Raw genomic sequence first — 17,991 nt, forward strand, 5'->3', positions numbered from 1 at the left:
TATCTCCTTCTTTAAAGTCTTAATGGAAATAGGCTGGACTTTCTTATTCTTAAATTCTATCTTATATTCTTCATCTCTGTTTTGGTGCTTTATTCCGTAATTTCTTTAGACTACCTTCTAGTTCAATAATTCTCTCTTCCACTGTGACTAATCTATTTTACCTCTCCTCTTTGTATTTAATTTGAATGATTATACTTTTCATTTCCGAAAGTTATCTTGATTTGTTTTTAAAATCTGTTTATCCTTTTTTCATAGTGCCTTGTTCTTACATTCTTATTTCTTTTACATCTAATCATTTTTAATATTATTTTATAGATGACCACTTCTATTAACTGCAAGTTCTTGGAAGTCTAACTGCACGATTAGAGGTGGCCATTGTTTCTGGCCTACATGGATTGTTTCACATGTCTTACAGTTCTAAACTCTAAGTTCATCAACAGGATTTTGTCTAGAAGCAGCCCATGACCTGGATTGAGAGCTTACTCTAAGAGATTTCTGCCTTTACTTCTTACCATTTTTTATGGTAGTATTTGTGCCTGTGAGTTCCCCATCTTTGAAGACAGTTTAAATTTAAATCCAACCCACCTAGCAACCATGGTTAGAAATCCTCAAGGGAGCCTTTACAAACCCAACAGCTTCAGGGTATGAGAGTTTCCTGTATCAATTCTTTAATTTTTCCTGTACCAACAGAGAGGTATTTTTCTTTTACAATATTCTTTTTTAGGGGTGCCTGGATGGCTCAGTCAGTTAAGCATTCAACTCATGATTTCAGCTCACGTCATGATCACAGGGTTCATGAGTTCAAACCCCATGTCAGGCTCTGTGCTGATAGTGCAGAGCCTGCTTGGGATTCTCTCTCTCCCTCCCCCTCCCCCCACCACGTGTGCATGCATGCTCTCTCAAAATAAGTAAAACTTAAAAAAAAAATTCTTTTTTAGAACACCCCACTGAGGGTCTAGGACCCAAGGCCTCTACTATGTAGACACCAAATGACTAGTCTTTAGACTATGCAGAATAAAACCTTGACCATTAACACCAAAAGCACACCAAGTCTCACCCTTTGGTACTACTGGTCCCAGTTTTTAATTTCATCTGTCTTTTCTCTGGACATTTCTCTTACTCTCCTGAACAACTTCAAGTATATATTTCAAAAAACACATTTATAATAGTTAATCTAAAATGTCCTCAGTGTTTCTGGAAGGAAGATTTTCAGTTTATTGAACCTTCCTGATAGCTGGCTGCTAGTGGTTAAGTATTTTAGATTCAATACTATGCAATCATACCTTTTATTTAAAAATTTCTTAAACAGCTTTTATTTGTTATTAGCATTTTAAAATCTAACTAACATTCACCCTTCCTACATGGAGATGAAATAGATACAAATTAAACCAACTGGCCCACATCAGGTTTCATGAACCAAAAGGTTCAGTGTCAGATAACTTATTAAAAATTGCTAAACAGGGGCGCCTGGGTGGCGCAGTCGGTTAAGCGTCCGACTTCAGCCAGGTCACGATCTTGCGGTCCGGGAGTTCGAGCCCCGCGTCAGGCTCTGGGCTGATGGCTCAGAGCCTGGAGCCTGTTTCCGATTCTGTGTCTCCCTCTCTCTCTGCCCCTCCCCCGTTCATGCTCTGTCTCTCTCTGTCCCCAAAATAAATAAACGTTGGAAAAAAAAAAAAAATGCTAAACAAAACATCTAGAAAAAAAGGCCCAGATTTTATTTTTCACATAAGCATGCTACCACTTAAACTCTGTAATCTTTTCTATCTTATCTTTTAAGAGTTCTACATCACAAATCTGTTACTGTCTACAAGAATACAAAATCTAAAAGATTAAAATTAGTCTTGTATTTGCTTTTTTTTTTTAATCAAAACTACTTCTAATTTAATCTTTAAGTACTCCTTAAAAAATAATGTCTACAGTCTTAGGCCTATATGTTAAGCTCTGAGAATAAGTAAAAACATGTTACATTTATGGAAAATAATTCTATATTCTCAGAGTACTAAGAACTTAATATAATGAATAAATTTAATAAATTTAAAACTTAATAAAGGTAGTTTCAATACTGCAATTACTTTCAATCCTGGAAATACTTCTATAAGTGGCACCCATTACTATGTAGGATACTGAGCAGATGGAGATTTTAAATTTTTTTTTTTTCAACGTTTATTTATTTTTGGGACAGAGACAGAGCATGAACGGGGGAGGGGCAGAGAGAGAGGGAGACACAGAATCGGAAACAGGCTCCAGGCTCTGAGCCATCAGCCCAGAGCCTGACGCGGGGCTCGAACTCCCGGACCGCGAGATCGTGACCTGGCTGAAGTCGGACGCTTAACCGACTGCGCCACCCAGGCGCCCCCAGATGGAGATTTTAAATGTAACTACTTTCTATTAATCTTCGGGAAAGAAAAAAAAGAATATAGGCAGGCCTAATTATTCGAAAATTCAGATACGGCTGAAAAAGTTATCGCTTAATTCTGAGTCTTTAAAAAGAAAAGCTAAAAAGTCTTCAACAAAAACACAATGGATAAAATAGTAAATTTATTAGAAGATTTACCACTTACCAAATAACGTCAGTTTCAGTATTCTACTACACTGAATTGCAAAAGAAAGGTCAGAACTATCAAAAATTGTTATAAGGTCTCCATCTGGAATTTAAACAAACAGAAGTGAGTTTCAGATTTGTATCAGTAATAAACTAGGATATACATTAAATTAAAATTGAAAATGTAGGTAAGAGAGCATAATTAGAATGTCCCATAAAAACCTTAAACATTAAAGGATCTAGGAAAGATGTATCTGTTCAAAAGAATATCAATTTTGCTTATTACTTTTATAACAAGGCTATTTATCATATCCTCATTAAGAAGAGCCAAAACATAGCTAAGATTAACATATGACGATCCTTTATAAGTCACCAGAGCATTCATGGTAGCAATATAACAAATTATTGGTTTAGACTGAAATCTTTCCATTCCAAAAAATTTAAATATATTTATCAAATGTTAAAGAAATAAAGATTCTCAGTGTTCAAAATGTAATTCTAAGTATAGTAAAACACCACTGACACAAATGTAGAGGAAGCTATTATAGCAGTAACTAAAAGGGTCACTGACCATTTTGATACTAAGATGAAAACTATCAACTCTCCTTAGAAAAAATACTCATATACACAAGATTCTATAATCTCCGAGATCTCAAAGTTAAAGAATATTATAATCGGCCTATCAGCTGCTTGTTTCAAAAGCTTTCAAAGGGCTCAGGGAAAATGTTCTCTGGAGAGAAAAAGAACAGAAAAGCACCCAGAGGCAAGGAGTTGGGTCAGGAGCCTCTGCTGGCTATCTTCACAGACACAGCTGGGTTGGGGAAGGGGAGTAAGGATGGTAGTTCTGTCCTGGGGAGGCTGCTCCAAGGATGTTCTGCTACACCAAAAACACTGACTAGACAGATTTAGTTTGAACAAAGCTGGCAACAAAAGCCATAACTGAAGATTTTATCACTATTCTTAGATCTTTATAAGATCTAAGATCTTATAACCAGACCCACTTCTTATAACATATCTAATGTTCAGACTTCAGAGATTTTACTCATAAATATATTTTTAATAAAGTATATATATATAAACAGAAAACCTTCTGTAACTGCCTTTTTTATTTTCTGAATTTCACAACAGAAATATATGATGGCAAGAACTTTACCTAAGCCAGTCCTCCACCCTAATTAATACCTAACAGTCTATACAATTACCACAAGTAACACAAATCTGTACAATTCAAAACACTTAGAAACTGTGAAAAACAAATCTAATGTGGTAACTAGATGTGGAGGACAAAATTTCAACACTGAAGATATCCTTAAGTTAGGGGTCCATAAAGTGAGACCAATGGTCAAAAATCCCTGTTTATAGGACTATGAACCAAGAATGGCTTTTACATTTTTTTTAAAGGTTTTCAAAAAAAAAGGTAGATGAAATAGAGACTTAATATGACCCACAGTGCTAAAATATTATCTGATCTTTTAGAGAAAAGTTTACCAATCCTTGCCCTAAACAAAAATAAGGGATTTAAGAGCAAGCCAGATAAATAGTGAGGTCAGCTTAAAATATACAAGTTTGAGGCAAGAGCATAGCATCTCAGATAAAATGAAAGCTGTTAAAAATTTGAGTTCTAAAGTGAAGAAAAAGAACAAATTGATCAAATTAAGGCACACACTTGGAAGTCAAAAAGGTTAAAGTCAACATATTAGAAGTAGATGAGATTGTATTAGGAAAGAGAATGAGAAGCAATTGCTCTCTTTTACCATCCAGGTGACTCTCAAAATTAGTTTTGGGTACCATTAGACCATACTTTGTAAAAAAAAAAAAAAAAAAAAAAAAAAAATTACACCTGTAGCTAAATGGCCAGCTAGCTGATTGATCATCAGTGATTTATATTTTTATATTTCCCTTCCATAGTATAGGTTGTTGGACAGTGGGCCAACCAGGGACATACTCCAAGCCACTGACAGTTCAGCAGAGCCATGTGATGGGGTCTGGCCAGCTTGATGTGAACAGAAATGATAAACACTACCTCAAGGCCCAGGGAGTACAATCCCTCACGTAATCCTCTACACTCTGTCTTCGTCTATCTGGATGTTAATGCTCAAGGTGAGCTTATAAGCCATGTGTTGAACATAACACAGCTTCTGTCAACCTGGGCCTTTGAATGATCTCTTGAGTGTTAAACCACTGAAATTTTAAGATTTCTATTATTAACAGCAGGCATTACTTTAAACCAGCACACCGAGAGACAGGGAAACGGCTGTTAGTGATAAGAAAACTGGGACAGTAGTGTCAGAGATGTTAAGGGATAAGAGTTATTTTTAAAAGGATGGTATGGGGGTAGCAATGCCAAGTATAAAGATCAAGGTGAAACAGACTGGAAATAAATTCAGCAGAAAGAAACTGGTAACCACCTAAAGTACAATTTCAGTAGAGATGTTTACAAAGAAGAAGGTTTAAAGAAGATGAAATAAAGACAGTCTATGATTTTAATTCCACTGTGTGTCTGATGCAACATCTGTCATATAAAACCCATTGCCATAAAAACAGTTTTGTGGTCAAATGAGTCTAGGGACACTGAATACTATAAACAGACAATGTGTATCAGCATTATTACATGTTCTAAAAATTCCTGCAGTAAAGAAACACATTTGTTTCAACCAGCTTTCTCACACTTAGTTGACCATGAAAACATTTTTCATCCAATACCTACTGATACCTCTTTCACTTTGAGAAATATGAGTGAAAGTTGGTTTTAAAAGCAAAAAGGAAGCCAAAATTGCATGAGCAGAAAAGAAAAAAAATGCTTGTAAAAATATTTGTGAAAGTGGGGCACCTGGGTGGCTAGGTGGGTTAAGCTGTCCTCTCTTGATTTCAGCTCAGGTCACAATCTCATGATTTGTGAGACTGAGCCCTGTGTTGGGCTCTGTGCTGATAGCATGGAGCCTGCTTGGGATATTCTCTCTTTCACCTCTCTCTCTCTCTCTTTGTCCTTCCCCCACTCGCAGAGGTACACACGCACACTCTCTCTCTCTCTAAATAAACTTTAAAAATATATATTCTGTGAAAGTGATTACTAAAAACCCCATTTTTAATAATAAATCACTTAGCTATTTTTAACTTATAAAAGAATTATAATCAGCTACATATATATCCCATTAAATAAAGTGGGTACTCAATTATGACAGAAGGGAAATTTATAATGAGCTATTCAATAAAAGATAGGCAAAAGAACACATACAATACTTAGACTTTTAATGACTAACTTTAGAAACAATCTTACCTTCATCTTTATACTTTATTGTAACTTCGTCATTACTCAGAAGTTTTCCTCTGAAAACTCGCTGCATCATTAGCACTAATTCATCATAAGTAATATCTTCATTATGAATGGGAATTCGTCGAATATCCTCCCCAAGTTGAGCTTTGATGATCAGCTTCCCACTTAGGTCCAACTGTCCATTCATGGTGGACTCCAGGATGTTGCGTATATACAACTCTAGGGAAAGACTGATAAAATGGTTTTGGTGATTAAACAGCTATAAAAACATTTCTTAAAAGTTGAAAAGCAGGGCGCCTGGGTGGCTCAGTCAGTTAAGCATCCGACTCTTGATTTCAGTTCAGGTCATGATCTCACAGTTCGTGAGATCCAGGCCAGTGTAGGGCTCTGTGCTGACAGTGCGGAGCCTGCTTGGGATTCTCTCTCCCTCTCTCTCTGCCCCTCCCCTCCTCATGCTCTCTCTCTCTGTGTCTCTCTCAATATAAATAAACTTTAAAGAAAAAAAAGTTGAAAAAACTACTATTGGAATCTAAGAAATTCTGGTCTTCAAAAGAGATTTACTGTTCCAATGTTACCCCATTCATCATGTTAAAATGGAGATAACTTCAGTATATGCATAAGAAAACAAGTTTCAGGGGCGCCTGGGTGGCGCAGTCGGTTAAGCGTCCGACTTCGGCCAGGTCACGATCTCGTGGTCTGTGAGTTCGAGCCCCGCGTCAGGCTCTGGGCTGATGGCTCGGAGCCTGGAGCCTGTTTCCGATTCTGTGTCTCCCTCTCTCTCTGCCCCTCCCCCGTTCATGCTCTGTCTCTCTCTGTCCCAAAAATAAATAAAAAACGTTGAAAAAAAAATTAATAAAAAAAAAAAAAAAAGAAAACAAGTTTCATTATTTTTGGCAATTATTATTTTACCCATATATCTAACCACCTATCTGCCATTACCATTTAGATTTCTAATTTAACATGTCGGAAAACAAACTCCTGATCCTCTCCCCAAAATCTGCTTTTCCTGTAGTTTCTCCAACTCAGTTAGTGACAATTTCTTTCTTCTAGGTGTTCAAGATTTAAAAGAAAAAAAAAAAAAATAAGTCCAAATAGCCAACAATCTAGTTGCTACTACCTTTAAAATATCTCTATATTCCAATCACTTCAGTAACTTTACCTCTACCAGCTTGATCTAAAGCTCTTGCCTGCATTACTGCACAAGACTCCTCTTGCCTGCATTACTGCATAAGACTCGTAAGCAGTCTGCCTTTTTACCTTTGTCCACTTTTAATCTATTCTCAAATTTAGAATTATCCTGTTGAATAAAATCTAATGTCACTCTGCTTAAAATCTTCCAATGGATTCACATCTCAGTTTTAATAAAAACCAGAACTACAAGGTCATGATCTGGCCTCTGGCCCCTAGCCAAGTATTTAACCTCATTTCCTACTTCTCTCCCTGGTTACACTGCTGCACCCACACTTTAAGTTCTCCTTCTCAATTCAAGGCTTTGCACTTGCTGTTCCCTTTGTCATGAGCCCTTTTCAAAACTCACATGATTCAGATCTCTGATCAAATCTTCATTTCTCAGAGGTTTGCCCTGACCATCTAAGCTAAAATGGATCTTCTTTCACTTTCTTACCCTGCTTCAATTTTCTTCAAAGCACTTATCACTCCCAGACATTAAGAATTAATTTTGTATTGTCTTTTCCACTAGAAAGTAAAGAAGTAAATGGTTTTGTTCATTGTATTCCTGAGCCCAGAACAATACTGGTCTAGCACATGGAAGTCATTCAATTTTGTTAAATGAAGAATACTGGCTTTCACTCTATATTAGCCTATAACTAAATGCTAACTCTAAAGAGAAAATCATGTGTGAACACTAGAGTCTGAAATGTTTCTCTCTAAAATAAGAAAGACCTCACTAGTATTTTCTCTAATTTTCCTATCTGTTTTGGGAACTTAAGGAGAAAAGACAAATGAATGACATCCTCTGGAGCTTTCTAGTAAGAATGTCCACTATTGTCTCTTAATATTCTATACCTCACCCCTCCCCAAACCTGAGTGGCTGTGTATGTTTAAATTGCATTTTTTAAATTTTTAAAAAGTTTTTTTAATGTTTTTATTTATTTTTGAGAGAGAGTGCGCACGTGTGCGAGCGAGGGAGGGGCAGAGAGAGGGAGACACAGAATCCGAAGCAGGCTCCAGGCTCCGGCCCACAAACCGCGAGAGCCCAACGTGGGGCTCGAACCCACAAACTGCGAGATCATGACCTGGGCCGAAGTCGGCTGCTTAACCAATTGAGCCACCCCGGCGCCCCGTTTAAATTGCATATTTTAAGAAAGAAATAAGATAATGTTAGAGAACTAGCCACTAAATACTAATTTGCTACAAAATTTTCCCTTCCTGGGTTTTACTTTCATCTTAATTTTAGGTATTATTTCAGAGTGATTATTCTGTAATGACACTAATTCTAAACTCAAAATATACTATGAGGTCTCTAGTAATTTACATGGTTACTACAGAGTTCTAGAAAATACAGTTACAATTAAATAATGTGTTAATAGCTCTTCTTCTCAAGGTCTATCTCTTGTTTTCAAGACCAAAATGTTCTTAAATACATCTACAACTACTGAGCATTTCCCTAGCTTCAACTCCCCACCTCCTCCTGCCCCCCCCCCCCGAAATGATCTTATTTAAAGTGCCCTACAAAAAAATAAAATAAAATAAAATAAAGTGCCCTACAATCTCCTACTGGCCACACTGTAGTTTCAACCTCATGTTTTACTACTGGCAGCTGTTTTTTCCTCTTAATTTGTTAACATCATACCGGCTTTTCATGCTTCTCTACAATCATTGTACAGTTTTCGTACCTCTCTACAATTATTTTTCTTGGTGTGAAAGCACCCCATCTACCCTCCAACACATCACCCCCTCAAATACCTGGAGAAAGTTTTCAGGAATCCTAAGTCATTTCATGAATATTACATATAAACGCCCTAATATTCTTTCATATAAATGTCCTATGTCCTTCCAACTATTCCTTAAATGAGTGTCTCTAGAACTCCTTGCCATATTCTGAACATTTTAATAATTTCTTTCTTTTTAAATTTAGAAATACTTTTTCCATGATGCAGTGACCCACAAATCACAGATGGCTTGGAAATAAACTTCCCAGTTACTTCAACAGATTTTTTAATTATGCCACTTAGTGAGGACCCAAAGTCAGCCCTTGAAGGCCTGTATCCTCAGATTATCCCTTTTTCAGCAGGATGTAAATTCAAACTCCCTTTAACCTAACACTAAATACCCTCCACAATTTGCCCTTCCCCTTGTTTCTTTCCACTCTTCCTTTTTTTATTTTTTGTACTTGTACTGTATTTTACAGCTATATTAATATTTTTAAATGGGGCATTAAATACTGAATCTAACACTTTAAGGCAGTTCAGAACAGAGTGGATTGTGTTCCTAAATCTGGATGCTAAGCTTGTCTTAATTTAAAATAAGGATAGTTTTCTTTATCTGACAATTCTCACAATGAACTTCTCATGAACACTGTGATTAACTGAAACCTCCATACAACCTCTTCACCTGTTAGCCAAAGCACTTTCTATAGTAAGGAAACATTTACTTAATACCTACTATGTGCCAAGCTCTGAAGTATAATTACTTCAACAAAATGGTAAAGATTCCACCTTGCTCACCTTACAGTCTGAAAGTAATAAAGAACTTCAGTAAATCAAGGTATGTTACTTCCTCCTACCCAGAGGATGTGTAAACCAGCAAGAACATAGTTAAGGACCAGGGTTTAGCTTCAGCAACACGTTATTATCTACTCTTACCAGCACCTAGAATAGTGCCGGACATATAGTAGGTATTTAAAGACTTGTTTTTGTTCTCTGAACAAAAGATGAATAAGAAATAATAAATTTCTGATAAGGGATTGGGAGAAGAAAGCTGAACTGTTAGGGTCGGTTCCTAAGTCGGACCTTCACACTGTACCTTCTTTGAAGTGATTTCCCGCAACAGACATACTCCTAATTAAGAGAAATTTCCAACATCGAGTTAACTAATAGTATGTTTTTTTTATTGGGGGGGAGGATTATGCAGTATTCATTTCCAATGGATCTCAAAACTTTAGTCTCTTTTCCTTTTATCTGCCATGTTTGCCTGCAAATTCACTTATTCCTTGGTGTTTCCCATGCACTGTAAACTCCCTGTGGCCAGGAACCAAAGCTTCTTTCCTAAGGCCGTCCCCAGTTTGTGCAGCCATCTCCTCAAGCCACGTACACAATTATCACAAAACTAAGGACACTACAAAATTCTCCCTTTCAGGGGAAATCCCATCCCCAACATTTTCTTATGTAACAGAATTCAGGTCCTCTTTTTCTCTAACTCCAGTCACTAGGCAGAGCCTAGTAATGAATGAACTACCAACTGCCAGGACTGCTAGTGAGATCCTTACAGTATTTTCTTCTCCCATCTTGTCCATACCCCACTCCCTCTGAGGTCCAGAAAGGACACAGACACTAATTTACCAAGTCCTCCAACAGGAACACTGTTTTCAGCACTGAAGAATAAAGTGACATGCCCAAAGACACATAAAAAGCCTGCCTCGAACCAGAATCCAGGTTCAGTGGCCAAACCTCCAGCTCCTCTAATCCTATGAGTTGAGCCCGCTCAAATTCAGAGGGGCCTGCTTAGGCACCTCCACAGGGTAGCAATTTTCCTTAAGAAATTCTAAGCAAAAGCAACCCTTGGTTACTACAAAGAATCCAAGGAGCCACAAATCCTGCCTGGCCAGTAAGATGGTAAAGATTCCCACTACCAGCCCCGTGACCTTAGGCAAGTACCTCTCCAAACTTCACAAAATAGGCATAATAATATCTGAATTTAAAGGATCTCTAAATTTAAAGGATCCTTGTGATGATTAAATGATATTATGCATCTAAAATACTTACTACAGGGCATAGTAAAGTAAACTTAAAAGTTCGCTATCATCATCACTATAAAACCGGGTTGGGCCTCCAGACGGCGCTCGATTAAACCCTGACACAGCTAAGGAACAAGGTTCCTCTTAAGTGACCCCAATAAACTTACTCCCTTAGGCTCTATTCTTCACCCATCCAAGCCCCTCTAGGGATTAGGTGCTCGACCACCCCAGGCCTCACAAGCCCCCTCCTCTCCTCTCCCTCGGGCAGTCCGACCCCTTGGAGCCAGGAGGAATCGAAGCAAGAGCACTTGCCGGCCCAAACAACCCCCAGAGACCCCCGAGGCCTGCACCCCTGCCACGGTGGCCTGCGGGACTCCCATCCCCCCCCTCCGGGCCCTCCCCTCCCCAGCGCGAGGGCCCTCCCGGGCCCCAGCCCCTTCCCACAGCCCCCCTCCGGCCCCACCCGCCGGGTACCCGCTGGTTCGAGCGAGGCCCTCCCAGCGCTTCCTCGTCTCCCCGCCCGCCTTGTCGATTGAGCGGCCGCGCCCCCGTCCCCAGCGGCCATACCAGCTTGCCGAGGCCGCCGCGGCTGCCTCTCCGCGGGTCTCCGATGACCGGACCCGTGCGAGGCCGCCGGCGCGTTCTGGGGCGTCGTGAGGAGGCTGCGGTCACGGCCCACTCCGGTGCCCTCCGCCGGCGCCGCCGCACCTCGCTCGCAGGCTCGCGCCGGCCGCGGCCAATCGCACAGACCCACCAAGCCTAGCGAGATCTCAGGCCCAGTACGTGGCAGGTGGGGGAAGAAGAGGGGCGGGAACAAGGGGAAAAAAAAAAAAAAAAAATCTGTCCTTTCGCTCCGCCTCACAGCAAGCAGGCAACCCAGAACGCATGCGCAGAGGCCGAGGCGCGGGGCGGGTAGTGCCCGAACCTGTGTGGGCCGAAGTCTCTGCTTTCTCACTGGATGACCGAGTGTGGCAGCGTATGCTGACGGGTGCACGCATGCGCAAGGCGTGATCAGGCACTTCCGGTTTTCCTGGAAGCTTGAAACCCGTCCGTCGCCTGTTTGTGAGGCGTGGTTTGCTGTTTTGGACTCTGATAGACTGTTGAAAGTGGGCATTTGTTCAAGTTTGGGTGGCTTTTGTTTTGTTTTGTTTTTAGTGGCCATTGTACTTCTTCTAGTCATGTCTCGAAAAAACGAATCCTTTTCCCGCCTTCCACAAACTCATTCATTCTTATTGGGCACCTACGCACTGTGTTGGGAATGGGGATGAATCAGTTGGTGAGCAAGGGGTTTCTAATAGCGTTTACGAGACAGGACAAACCTGTGAGTGTGTAAAAGGTAAAGTCTGGAAAATTAAGGTTACTAAGGATTCCGGATGCCTTTTGGGAAGATAAGGCAGCGTGCACTATTTACTCTTTTCCTTCTCTCTTTATCTTAAACATTTGTTTTAAATACGCCTATTTTTGTAAGAAGTGCCCTGGCTCAGACTGAAGTCTATATTTTTCGGGGGGAGGTAGTAAAATCTAAGGGTAAGAGGTGCTATTTAAAAAGTTGCAAGTAGTTTTTGCCTCCCTATGACAGAAACCAAGAAGAAAGCAAATCGAACTCACGTGGTCCCCAGTTGTTCGGCAGATGTTCTCCATGGACCTGGGGTAAAGTGAATTCAGGGTGAGAAATAAATTCTTTTAGTACTATAGTGTGATCTTTTTGCAGTTAGAAGTCTGAAAAATTCCATTTGAAAATGAAATATATGACGTCACACTGCTTTTTGCCTCTGAATTGTATTTTCCAACGCTGTGTGTATTGCTCTTTGAGCAATTGCTTGCAGAGATAGAGGAGGAGAGGAATGTAGAAGGAATGAAAAAAGTTCCTGACTTTCTCCAAAGACTGTTCTTCGTTACTTGTTATTTAGGACAATAGTACTCCATATTTGGGGAAATGCACAGCTGTCCAATAGTATTCTAATGTCTTTGAGATGGTTTGAGATTGGATAAAACTACACAAATATGAGCAGAGGTAAAATATTCCCTGAAGGAAGTGAATTATACCACAATTTTCCTAAAAGGAGGTAGATCCTGGGGCAGGATATAAGGAACTGAGCCTCGGCCTGGAATAAAGGGAAACAATTTTCTCTCTTTAGGCTCCCATGAAAGGGACACTCACTGGAGTCCTGCCATTGAAAAGTACATTGGTCCTTGTTACCCTGGGACCAGCTGGAAGCTAGAAGAGAGACACCCATAGGGTGGTCTGTTGGAGGGGCTGGAACATTTGCACTCTGAAAGCAGCTTGAGCTTCTCTATGTTGTAATTCCTTCATATTTCATCCCCAAACAATTAGTGGAAGTCTTGTTTAATGTTACAACCTGTTCCCAGCTACCACTATGGAAGTTAAGAGACGAGGTAGTGATGATTCCTCAGGTCAAAGCGGAAGTAGGACCTGCCCAAGGCAAGAAGTGAGAAATAAGAGAGTAAAGCATCATTTGGAAGCCAGATCAGAGATTCAAGTGACATGAGGCAAGAAGGATGTCTATGCAACATTAAAACATTTACCCAAGATTCTCCAGAAATACACATTTTAAAATTTCTAATGAAGAACTTTATGAAAGATTTTGCCTCCTGCTATCTCAGATGCAGGCTTACAAAGTGATTAAGCATGAAATCAAGGAGATTTGGGTTTATTTGTATTTTATAGAACCGATATAGAGAAGCATACGAAATTATCATCTGTGTGTGTCAAATTGCTTAATAACCCAAACCATATCCTGTTCATTTTCTTGTTTCAGCTTAATAATAAATAGTCCACAAAAACTTCAGTGACCTTTCTTCCTGATCCTATATAACGATTACATTTTAAAAATTAAGAGCATAATGAACAGCTGGAACTTGTTACCTTACCCAAGGATTAGAAGATTACCAATAATGCCTCCCTATGTGCTTCTACCAGAGGGGGTCCCATGCCTCTTTCCTGAATTTTGCATTTAACATTCCCTTGTGTGGTTTTTTGTTTTTGTTTTTAAATGTTCTATGTAATTTAATCACATATATATCTATATACATACATACATATATGTGTGGATATAGATATATATGCCTATGTGATATATTGCTCAATTTTACTTCTTCATTGGCATTATATAGAGTATCATCTCTTAGTTTTCTGGAACAATTTTTGCACTCAATATTATGCTACCAAGATATATCCATATTGCTTCACGTAGCTGAAATTCATTTATTTTCATTGCCGAATAATATTCCTTTGGGGGAGTATACCACAAATTTTTAAAATTTGTCCTATCAAAGTGTATTTAGATTGTTTCCAGTTTCTGCTCTGTGCCTTTATAAACATACTTTTGTATGTCTCTTGTTCAAGAGTATCTCTTGTTACATGCTAATACATAGGTTACTGAATAGTAGATTATGCAAATATTTAGTTGTATAAGAAAATGCCAACTCTCGGCATCACCACTAAGACTTTGGGGCGGGGGAGGGGGGGTAGGGAGTGTAAGTGGTATCATTTTGCAGTCTTATTGAAGACTATAAAGATTACATTATAACCCTGACTTTTTGTGCAAACATTTGACATGTAATTGTTCTGTATCCTTACTTATAATTCTGTCTTTGAGTATCTGGTTCACCCCCACCCAACTTGAATTCAAGGCTGTGATTATATTCTTTCTATCCTTCCCAGCATCTGGCACTGGTTGTGTGAGTGAATAATAGGCACTCAATGAGTAACCGTTGAGTCAATGAAAAGTTATTACTGTTTCTGTAATGTGTCCACAGTTGCTGATGATACAAGTCTGTGTACTTAGGCTCCCAAAACATGTGGATGATAACTGGCCAGGGAGTGATAACCTGAATTGAACTAGTTACCACCTTTACCAAGAACATGGTTTCTCCCACTGTATGTGTAGATGCTGATTTTAGATACTGCTGCCTTTCATTAATGAAGCCAAAAGGCTGTTAGCATATATAATTATCACTTTTTAAACGCTTATGATCACATTTATTGGGATAAACATCAATCAAACTATTAAGAAGATTGTCCTAGGAATTCTGTAAGTAATTACACTTTTAAAATGCTGTTAGAAAACATCTTACCCTCTTTTTTTGTGTGGAGTTTAGAAATGTGCTCAGAGAAGATTGAACTTCATGCTCACCTGGTCACCTATATGCAGGTGAATCTGATTTTAAAAGAACACGAAGAATAGTCTTGAATTAGAAATGTTAAAGTTGGAAACATGTGAATAAAGGTGAAGCAGTGTAGGGAAATACTTTTGACTTACCTGTAGCAAAGGGAGAATTGAGGTACTAGTTCAAAGGTTACTTTCCTTTTTCACCGACATCTGAAGAAGGGTTAGATTTGAGATGTGGTTTTGAGAGAGGCAGTCAACTCACTTACCTCTCACCTCCTCTTTCTCCCTGAAAGTCTGTGTGGCTAGAATACTTCAAATAGAAGAGGAAGATCCTAATAATCAAAAAGGTATATTCTCAGACAGTATGGGAAATGGGACAAAGACTATGAGACTTGTAGCAAGTTGAATAAAACCTATTTCATCATGTCCTCCTTTAGTAGTCAGTATAAATCATTTTGAAAATTTCAATCATCTCTTCTACCCTCAGGGGAATAAAAGAAGGGATCTAAGTTCCTCCTTGGGTGAGAATTTCAAGGAGAAGTTATGTCCTCCCTGAGAATCAGCCCTGTTGTGGCAGCAGTTGCTAAATACAGAGAATTCCAAACAGAAAGGGAAACTCATGAGGACCAAACAGGATTCAGGTGGTCAGGTCAGCCTCCCTTCCATTGGCCAAACATAAAGGTCTATTTGTGTAAACAAATGAAGCTGCCACTCCATGCAGAGATAATGGAGGAGAAAAGAATATTTTTACTCTGTAACTTTGAGGGAGTCATTCATAGCACTAGCTAAGCGACATCCTTCAGTCTGCCCTACTAGCTGCACATCCACTGAGACCTTAAAATGTTTTGTCCTTACCATGGGGCTCTATATCCAGCCCCTGTTTAGAGAAATTGCTCCTTGTAGGCCATTCTTCCTAGATTTTGTATACGTAGAGGCTGGCACCTCTGAGGTATTCAGTATATACTTATTGAATGAAACAACACTAAGTTCCTCACCATTTTAGTGGGCAAGTCTCCAGAAACAGGGAGCAACCATCACTGGTGAGTTCCTAGGTCCCTAGAAGTATAGGAGTTTTTCTCTGAGTAACTTGAAATTATTCACTTTTCTTCCTTTATGTCTCATGGAGACAGTGCTGAGTTACATCTATGCAGTCCGTCAGCTTTGGTTGAAAGACTGATGTCATAAGATGTACAAGAAGATCTCACAACTTTTCATTTGATGAAGAGTATCTTATTTTCATCTCTTTTAAGAAACCCAGATGTCAGATTCTAGAAATCATGCAGGTCAAATCACAGTCTGCGTACTGAAAGGCTCTCACATCTCTAATCTAACATTTATGCCAACAATCTTGCTTTTAGTTCCTCCATATAAATGCAAAATTAGGGCATTTTTAAAAAGCCTTTTCAATGAAGAAAAACTCATAATAAAAAGTGAAAAGTAAAACAATGCCAGTGTTCACCTATTAGTTTGATTTTCTTAAAGTTTCATAACACTTCATAGAAAAGGGTATGGCAATATATTCATACTTTATTATATATTTGTATCATTATAAAATGATGTAAACTATTTAAAGGGTGGTATGGTAGTATTTATCAACATCTAAAATAGCCAATCCTATCTGACCCAGCAATTCTATTTCTTGGGTACCAGAGAAACCCCTGCACATGAGAACACAGATACCACTGATGTGTTATTTTCAAGTAAAAGACTATACAGCAATTAAAATAAATACACACATACAGTTAGATCTCAAGAACATTTTATTAAATGAGAAAAAGCAAGTTTCAGGAAGTTATGTTACTTTGCAGGAAAGAGTTAACATACAAACCAAAACGGCTATCCTTAGAAAGAACTGCTTGCATGATTTGGCCTATGGCTAGTGTCTGGGAACTTGGATTTCAGGAGCATTCCTGCTATTTATTGATAAGAATTGTGCATTGAGCCTGAACTGTACAACCAATGTGGTTTATGCTGAACACCTGCTTGCTTTCTGGGAGTCTGGAGTTTCAGGATATGCCAGGCAGAGAGCACCTTGTGACCAGCCCTGAATAAAAACCCTGGGCACTGACTCTCTAATGAGCCCTGGTAGACATTTCACACGTGTTGTTCCAATTCATTGTGGAGGCACTAAGTGCACCCCATGTGACTGCACGGAAGAGATCTTTTTGGAAGCTTGTGCCTGGTGTCCTCCAGAATTCAGCCCATGTGACTTTATTCTTTGCCAATTTTGCTATATAGTGTTCTGTTATAATAAATCATAGCCATGAATACAATTCTATGCTGAATCATATGAGTGTTCCTAGTGAATCATTGAACCTGGGCGTGGCCTTGGGGACTACTGAATTATTTCCCTATACCATTTATATAAAATAAGGAAAAAGAAGCAAAAGACTTTGAATTTCTGTGGGTATATAATTTTATGTATACACATTTCTCAAAATCTGGAAGGTACACAGCAAACTTATTACAGTGATTAACATAAGGTAATAACTCCTTCTTATAGGAGACAGGGAAGGAAGAAAAGAGGGGCCTGGATTTGGTAGAAATTAGACAAAAAGCACTTTGGCTCTATCTGGCATGCTCTATTCTAGTTTTTCTTATAGAAAATATGTGCTGCCTAGGTAGGAAAATATTTTAAGTCAATTTAAAAATAGTTTCAGCCCACATTTAGAGTCACAAAATTTTGGAGCTGGTGGGGAATTTAGAGTTCACCTGGTCCTGCCCGTACCTTTAAAACGGTAGAGCCTCAGGCCTTTGCCCAGAAAGGCAAGTGTTGTGTTTTGCCATGTCAATTGTAGTTGGCACCACAACTCCCAGTCTGGAATGCTTCCTAATCTGCAACTGCATGGTAAGTACTGTGGCAAGAAGAAACTGTCTTCTTTTTGTGTTATTGCAAAGGTCCGCAAGGTCTCAATTGTTACAACATAGTTTCGTAGCAGCTTATAACAAAGTTCAGCAAATTGTCAATGTCATACTTCCACGTGTAACAAAGCTATACTGGAAGAAGATAAGAATTGGACTATAGTTCTCTGGGAAATGGAGTTTGTATATGATAACAGCATTAAATCATAGCACTCTGCTTTGCTTTTAATTTTTTTCTTGTTAAAATAAGGGGCTAACATATTAA

The 17,991-nt window shown here is 38.9% G+C and overlaps 1 protein-coding gene across 4 annotated transcripts in view; it reads right to left on the reverse strand.

Moving 5' to 3' along the window:
* TFG (trafficking from ER to golgi regulator) overlaps positions 1 to 11,534 on the reverse strand; it is a 33,606-nt gene extending 22,072 nt beyond the window's left edge. For all 4 annotated transcript variants that reach the window (XM_086675614.1, XM_086675613.1, XM_086675612.1 and 1 more), the window contains exons 1-3: positions 11,299 to 11,534; positions 5,820 to 6,046; positions 2,562 to 2,645 (exon numbers count right to left, since the gene is read on the reverse strand). In XM_086675614.1, the coding sequence (XP_086531740.1) occupies positions 2,562 to 2,645; positions 5,820 to 6,003 (268 nt within the window). In that variant the 5' untranslated portion in view covers positions 6,004 to 6,046; positions 11,299 to 11,534. The remainder of the gene's footprint in view (positions 1 to 2,561; positions 2,646 to 5,819; positions 6,047 to 11,298) is intronic.
* Between the last annotated feature and the right edge of the window lie 6,457 nt (positions 11,535 to 17,991).

This window comes from Puma concolor, chromosome C2 (assembly GCF_028749965.1).
Source record: "Puma concolor isolate L17-30 chromosome C2, mPumCon1.1.hap2, whole genome shotgun sequence".
Lineage (NCBI taxonomy): Eukaryota > Metazoa > Chordata > Mammalia > Carnivora > Felidae > Puma > Puma concolor.